Below are 8,667 nucleotides of genomic sequence, written 5' to 3'. Positions count from 1 at the left end.
TTCCACAACATCTGGGACCTTTACTACCATGACGTCATTAACTTCAGGACATCGTCTGATAACTTGTTCGATCCAAGTGGGATGAAAATAGTCTTCACCTCGGACTATGACGTCTTTTGTTCGACCAAAAACTATCAGTTCGCCTTTTTTATTGAAATATCCCGAATCATTCATATTAAAAAAACCCTCAGAGTCAAAGGCGTCATTTGTGAGTTTTTCGTCTCCGAAATATCTTTTCATTATACTTTTTAATTTAACATGGATGTTGCCGATAGTCCCGGGGGGTACCGGAACGCTATTCTCATCTCTGATGATAATATCGACCCCAGAACAAGCTACCCCTGTATTAAAATCTTCATATAGTGTATTTTTACTGATCCTTTTAGAAGTGAAGAGACTGGTTTCTGTAGACCCGTATAAATTGTATACAACATCGCAATGAGTTAAACAGCGATCAACGACAGCGGAAGATATTGGTCGAGCCCCAAGAAGACATCTTATGTGTTCCGGCCAGTCATTAGGTCTTCCTTTATTTTCTAAGACTTCGAAAAGTTGCATTAAAATACATAATTCTACAAATAGTAAATCGCATTTTTCTTGATTTATCAGGTCGTAAATAAATTGGCCAATGGAAGGAATTAAAGGAGGGTCTCGTTGGTCTATGTAAACAGATTTCAAGCCGGTGATTACATAGTGGTGAGGTAAACCTGGTAACCAACTTAATGAGTAACAATTCAACATCCCGTTTCTACATTTCGGCTGTACAGGCTCCAGGATGGATTTGAGAAGTAAATGAGAATGAACCGTCATTTTGGACATACCAGTTGTTCCAGACGACAACATTATGATTGCATCGGCGTTACCATCGTAACAAATGACGTCATCATCTGCGTCATTATTTTCTGGTAGTTGATTGGCCCATTTGAATCCAATATTTCGGTTTACCTCTGTGTACAAGACATGCTTGAGAAATGGAAGCGTTGTAGAAGAAACTGAATTGCCGTCTCCATTGTCGATTATCTCTGAAAATAATTTCCTACATTCGTCTTTAGGATCAGACGATAAAATTAGAAGTGGACTTTTAGTTTTGTTGATGTTTTGAATCAAATAATTGCCATCTTTAAGTTGAAGCTTCCCATTTAGAATGACGCAACCTGCAAGGATGGTGCCAAAAAACACAATTATCCCGTTAGGAGAATCGGGTAATAGATTACTAATAACTTCTCCAGGTTGTATACCCAGTTTCCTAAGCTGCCTGGCGAAATACACAGACTGGTCTAAAATCTCCTTACACGTTAGAGAGGTCCTCAAACCATCCTTATCAACAAACACGAAGGCTTCTGAATTCGGATGAATCTTTGCCCAATGCTGTAATCTTTCTGGAATGTTGTAATTTTGGAGTGAACCTGGTTCCATGATCTGAAAGTATATAATAAGAATCTTGATTAGTAATTTTTAGCCTAATAAGGATTATGTAAGTGTAAATTTAAAGTAGCCAAATCACAAAATAAATCCGCGAATATTCAAGATGTCGCTGCTCATGTAAAGAATGCCAGAATCAACCATTGATTTTCCACTAAACTTTATAAGCAACAACTCATCTCTCTATTTCACACAAACAATATTGTGATGTTTGCAATTTTCTAGGCATTAAAACAGTTTTTCAATCCTAACTGGTAAAAAGCAATTGAGAAATTTCTTTCTTTTTACTTTGGAACGTTACATGTTTCCGGTTTCGAAAAGGAGTTTTAAGCCATGCCTTTTACTCAGCTGTCAACTAAGCTCGTGATATGATTCTGGTATCTAGATGTACAGTCGCTGATGTTATGAATCTGCCACCATCCGACCCTACACTGCTCTCCCACTTGGAATTGACGGAATTGACCGTCGAATCATTTTTAGATAGGGTTTAAGTGGTGAATGGGTATAATCACAATCAAAGTAATCATGTCATGGATCAGAAACATGTCACTATTGTTTTTTGATCAATAGATTTAGCCGATAATGGACATGCCAAGAGGATAATGATGACGTTAAGAGGATAATGAACATGTTACTAGAGGATAATGAACATGGAAAACACACAAGAAACCTGTTAAGAAGAAGATATAAATGAACATGTAAAGAGGACAATGAACATGTCAAGACGATAATGAATATGGATAGAGGACAATGAACATGTAATGAACGTGGAGAGAGGACTATGAACATGTAATGAACATGGAGAGAGGACTATGAGCATGGAGAGAGGACAATGAGCATGGAAAGAGGATAGATAAATGAAACTGTAAAGAAGATAATGAACATGAAGAGAGGATAAGGATTATGTCAATATGATAATGAACATTAAGAAACTCGCCGGTTATTATGATATACCGGAACTGTGATATTTTAGTGTTGTTCAACAGTCAAGCTAGTGAATAAACTGATGATTAACTACATACATTACATAATTTAAATATGTGCATATTCTCATACATGGAAATAACACACACGAACGTAATTAACAGCCATTTTGAATCACAACCTCGATTTAATAAGTCGAATTATTAAAAAGGCCCAATATTTCAGCAATTCAGTCAATCAAAAATCTCGTCCAAAATGACAAAATCGTTTACTAAAGGTAATAAAGGAGTGGATTCCCCAATAAGAAGTACCATCAGGTGTTTCGAAAAGAGTAAGCATGGCCTGCTTCGCGTGCGACACCCGCCATAAGATACACCCAGATCAATTCATATCTGACCAAGACCAGAACTTGTATTTAACTCACCTCACCGATTGTTGTGATATTCTGGGGATTAAAATGGTGATATTTGAAAAGTGTTCCTTCAACTGTCAAAATGGTATAATACCAGTGAATATATATCAATTATATCAATTTAAAAACATGTTTTTTGCTCATTATACTCCATTGTACATCAACCATAACAAAACAACATATTGTGTACTCAGGCAATTTTTATATACGACAATCGACGAGTATTACATTATGCTGTCGTGTATATACTGAGGAAATTTCCACATTAGCAACTTTTGACCACATTTTCCTGGTATATCATCTAATTCTAATATAAGTGGTACATCATCTTAGATGTTCCAGTGGTACATTTGGTACATCATCTTAGTGGTACATCATCTATTGGTACATCATTTATTGGTACATCATCTTAGTGTTACACCATCTTACTATTAAACCATCGTAGTGGTATATCTTGTTATTGGTATATCATCTCAATGATACATTTGGTACATCATCTTAATGGTACATCATCTTAGTGGTACATCATCTTAGTGGTACACCATCTTATTGTTTCATCATCTTAGTGGTACACCATCTTAGTTGTACATCATCTTGTTGTAACGCCATCTTAGTTGTACATCATCTTAATGGTACATCATCTTATTGTTACTTGTGGTACATCATGTTAGTGGTAAATAATCTTATTGGTACACTATCTTAGTGGTACATCATCTTAGTGGTACACCATCTTATTGTTACATCATCTTATTGTTACATCATCTTATTGTTACATCATCTTATTGTTACATCATCTTATTGTTACACCATCTTATTGTTACACCATCTTATTGTTACATCATCTTATTGTTACATCATCTTATTGTTACATCATCTTATTGTTACATCATCTTATTGTTACATCATCTTATTGTTACATCATCTTATTGTTACATCATCTTATTGTTACATCATCTTAGTGTTACACCATCTTATTGTTACATCATCTTAGTGTTACATCATCTTATTGTTACATCATCTTAGTGTTACACCATCTTATTGTTACACCATCTTATTGTTACACCATCTATAAATGATGTTATTTCGTTTAAACGAAATAATAAATAAATATGTTTACAATTGCGCCTTAGGGGCTCCGTAAAAACCAAATCAGTGTTCCTATTTTAATGAGTGACAGTAAAGGCAGATATTTAAACAATATATTAAAAAAGAGACAGTTTAATTAATGTTAAATTTGAGTGTGAAAGCGAACGTAACAAAAAATCAGGAATAGAATATCTCGAACAAAAAATTACTCTGTGGATTGAAGAAGTTTCATTAGTTATAATTTACACTTGGCTAAGCACGTGTGACGTGACAACCAAATCATGGAGTTTGATTTCTGTTCAACTAGAACATTTCGAACATTCCAAAATTGTTTCATACATTTTAGAATAATACAGCAGAGTTATTTCTGTATCATTTTATAACTGTACTAAATTAGGCTGCAATTCAGACATCTTAGAAAAGAATTGAAGCGCCTATTATGCGACAATCCTTTGTTATCCTTTATCGATATCAGAAAGTTTGCATTAGATTGGACTGAAGAAGAAGCTCTTGGGGTGTTAAGCAAGAAGGGAGTGACCGATCCACCAGCATTGTCGAACCATTGTTCTCTTGTTATAATTTAATCCTTCAATGGCATATTAGAAGCACAAGTTATAGATAAATAAGACAATTATATGGATATATACTCCTGGAATATCTATTACTTCAACGTTTCAACGTTCTCACACTGTCATTAGGAATGTATTCTCAAATGGAAATTGGAATATATTCCCGATGAGGGTGTGAGAACCACATTGAAACGTTGAAGTTATAAATATTCCAGAAGTATATATCCATATAATTGTCTTATTTATTTGTTATAATTTGTTCTTCTGTAGTTTGCTGTGTAACTGTTTGTATTATTATATTTATTGTTCACTAGTAACTTAAAGTATATTTTGTGACTAACAACGACAACTTTTCACTCGGTCATACTACTTTCATCACAGATGTTTTTGTTTAACGACCAAGTAACAATATTATGTCGAGTTGGCACCAGATGTTTCTATAATTATACTTAATACACGAGTTTATTTTTTGACCTACTTTATATGTAATATTTATCAGCAATGGCAGCAGGGTCTGCTTACACTTCTGATCACTTGATGCCTCCGAAGATGCATTTTTCTAACTAATATTAAATTACCTTTACGATGATTGTAAATTAGATACTTTTACAGCCGATAATTTTCATAATAGCCATCACGGACTGGAAAAACGGCAGATGTTTCGGTCTAGAATGAATGATGTTTACTGACCTCTGATATTGTGACGAGTTTATTTAGAGTATACTTCACGCCCCTTTCCCGCTTCCCGCACACTTAATGCCAAGCCCCTTTTCCCCCTTCTAGTACACCTTATTCTAATCACCAACTACAACATTGTAAATCATTTTATTTAAATACACATAGATAATGATGATTATTTTAATATTTATTATATTAGAGACTATAAATACAAGAATATAGTTTAGGTTTAGAGATTTAAATAATGTTTAGCGTATTTCTCCGTGGCCATTCTATCTGGTTTTCTATTCCGATTGACAGGAATCTTGTCCATTAAAATAAAATATCGTGGACATGCTGGTACATTGTCTAGATCTGTAGGAACAAAACTATTCTTGCAGAATTCTTCTATTTGTTCCACGCTGTATTTTGATCCAGGAACCAGCACAACGCATGCGCATATCTCTTGATCAAACATAACATCCGGGACTTTTACTACCATGACGTCTTGAACTTCTGGACATCGTCTGATGACTTGTTCGATCCAAGTAGGATGAAAATAGTCTTCACCTCGGACTATGACGTCTTTTGTTCGACCAAAAACTATCAGTTCGTCATCTTTATTGAAGTATCCGGCATCATTCATATTGAAAAATCCGTCAGAGTCAAAGGCGTCATTAGTCAGTTTTTCGTCTCCGAAATATCTTTTCAGTAACCCCTTTGTTTTGACATAGATATTGCCGATAGTCCCGGGGGGTACCGGGACATTATTCTTATCCCTGATGATAATCTCGACCCCGGCAAGGGCTACACCTGTGTTAAAATCTTCATATGGTGTATTTTTGCTAATTGATTTACAGGTGTTATTAGTAGTTTCCTCAGCCCCGTATAAATTGTATACAACATCGCAATGAGATAGACAGCGATCAACGATGGCGGAAGAAAGTGGTCGACCCAAAAGAATACATTCAATGTGTTCCGGCCAGTCATTTGGTTTTCCTTTATTTTCTATCACTTTGAAAAAGTTCATTAAAACAGTAAATTCTATTGACAGTAAATCGCATTTTTCTTGACTAAGGAGGTCATAAAGAAATTGGCCAATGGAAGGAATTAAAGGAGGGTTTCGTTGGTCTATGTAAACAGATTTCAAGCCTGTAGATAGATAATGGTATAGTAAACCTGGTATCCATGTTAATGAGTAAGAATTCAACATCCCGTTTCTACATTTCGGTTGTACAGGCTCCATGAAGTATTTCATCAACAAATGGGAATGAACCATCATTTTGGGCATACCAGTTGTCCCAGACGACAACATTAAGAGTGCATCGGCGTTACCATCGTAACAAATGACATCATCTTCTGTGTCGTCATTTTCTAGTAGTTGATTGGTCCATTTGAATCCAATACTTCGGTTAACCTCTGTGTACAGGACATGCTTGATAAATGGAAGCGTCTTAGAAGAAACTTTAGTGCCGTCTCCATTGTCGATTAGCTCTGAAAATAATTTCCTACATTCGTCTTTAGGATCAGACGATAAAATCAAAAGTGGACTTTTTGTTTTGTTGATGTTCTCGATCAAATAAGAGCCATCTTTAAGTTGAAGCTTCCCATTTAGAATGACACAGCCTGCAAGGATGGTGCCAAAAAACACGATGAATCCGTGTGGGGAATCGGGCAACAGACTACAAATAACTTCTCCAGGCTGTATACCCAGTTTCCTAAGCTGCCTGGCGAAATACACAGACTGGTCTAAAATCTCCTTACACGTTAGAGAGGTCCTCAAACCATCCTTATCAACAAACACAAAGGCTTCTGAATTCGGATGAATCTTTGCCCAATGCTGTAATCTTTCTGGAATGTTGTAATTTTGGAGTGAATCTGGTTCCATGATCTGAAAGTATATAATAAGAATCTTGATTAGAAATGTGTAATAAGGATTATGTATGTGTAAATTTAAAGTAGCCAAATCACAAAATACGTCGCGAATATTCAAGATGTCGCTGCTCATTTAAAGAATGCCAGAATCAACCATTGATTTTCCACTAAACTTTATAAGCAACAACTCATCTCTCTATTTCACACAAACAATATTGTGATGTTTGCAATTTTGTAGGCATTAAAACAGTTTTTCGATGCTAACTAGTAAAAGATTGGTTCGGAACGTTGTATGTTTTCGGTTTCGAAAAGGAGTTTCGTTTAAGCCATGACTTTTACTCGGCTGTCAACTAAGCTCGTGATATGATTCTGGTATCTAAGAGGCATGGTTTCGTAGGAATCGCTGTTATTATGAATCGCTCCCTTTGGAATTGACCGTCATATCATTTTTTAGATAGTGTTTAGGCTCCGAATAGGCAAAATCACAGTCATAGTAATCATGCCATGAATCAGAAAAGTCCGAACCGTTAATTGACACGCCAAGAGGATAATGATCACGTTAAGAGGATCATGAACATGGATAAATGGAAATGAACATTATGTAGAATATAAACCGGCCTTAAAAAGGATAATGAACATGGAAATAGGATACTGAACACGGAAAGAGGATACTGAACATGTTAGGAAGATAATGAACACGCTAAGAAGATAGTGAACATGTAAAGAAGATAATGAACATGGAACGAAGATAATAAATATGTAAAGAGGACAGTGAACATGTAAAGAGGATAATGAACATGTAAAGATGATAATGAACAAGTAAAGATGATAATGAACAAGTAAAGTAGATAATGAACATGTAAAGAAGATAATGAACATGTAAAGAAGATAATGAACATGTAAAGAAGATAATGAACATGTAAAGTAGATAATGAACAAGTAAAGAAGATAATGAACATGTAAAGAAGATAATGAACATGTAAAGAAGATAATGAACAAGTAAAGAAGATAATGAACATGTAAAGAAGATAATGAACATGTAAAAAAGATAAAGAACAAGTAAAGAAGATAATGAACATGTCAAGTAGATAATGAACATGTAAAGAAGATAATGAACATGTCAAGTAGATAATGAACAAGTAAAGAAGATAATGAACATGTAAAGTAGATAATGAACATGTAAAGAAGATAATGAACATGTAAAGAAGATAATGAACATGTAAAGTAGATAATGAACATGTAAAGTAGATAATGAACAAGTAAAGAAGATAATGAACATGTAAAGAAGATAATGAACATGTAAAGAAGATAATGAACATGTAAAGAAGATAATGAACATGTAAAGAGGATATTGAACCTGTAAAGATGATAATGAACAAGTAAAGTAGATAATGAACAAGTAAAGAAGATAATGAACATGTAAAGAAGATAATGAACAAGTAAAGAAGATAATGAACAAGTAAAGAAGATAATGAACAAGTAAAGAAGATAATGAACATGTAAAGAAGATAATGAACAAGTAAAGAGAAATATGAACATGTAAAGAAGATAATGAACATGTAAAGAAGATAATGAACACGTAAAGAAGATAATGAACATGTAAAGAGAAATATGAACATGTAAAGAAGATAATGAACATGGAACGAAGATAATAAATATGTAAAGAGGATAATGAACATGTAAAGAAGATAATGAACAAGTAAAGAAGATAATGAACATGTA

General features: G+C 34.4%; 2 protein-coding genes across 2 annotated transcripts; both read right to left on the bottom strand.

Annotated features, from left to right (window-relative positions):
- Positions 1-5,264: 5,264 nt before the first annotated feature.
- Positions 5,265-7,332, bottom strand: LOTGIDRAFT_227779 (hypothetical protein; the record flags this gene model as incomplete). Its single annotated transcript, XM_009045362.1, has 2 exons — positions 5,265-6,961; positions 7,285-7,332. 2 exons carry the CDS (start codon positions 7,330-7,332, stop codon positions 5,321-5,323), a joined length of 1,689 nt encoding a protein of 562 aa, XP_009043610.1. The 3' UTR covers positions 5,265-5,320.
- Positions 7,333-7,625: 293 nt separating this feature from the next.
- Positions 7,626-8,648, bottom strand: LOTGIDRAFT_102471 (hypothetical protein; the record flags this gene model as incomplete). The annotated part of the gene is made up of 1 exon (XM_009045361.1): positions 7,626-8,648. A coding segment is annotated over one exon (1,023 nt), but the record flags the coding sequence as incomplete, so codon positions are not given.
- Between the last annotated feature and the right edge of the window lie 19 nt (positions 8,649-8,667).

The sequence above is a fragment of the Lottia gigantea genome (assembly GCF_000327385.1).
Source record: "Lottia gigantea unplaced genomic scaffold LOTGIsca_1, whole genome shotgun sequence".
Classification (NCBI taxonomy): Eukaryota; Metazoa; Mollusca; class Gastropoda; family Lottiidae; genus Lottia; species Lottia gigantea.
Note: the sequence above shows the minus strand (reverse complement) of the source record. Positions and strands in the feature narration are given on the sequence as shown.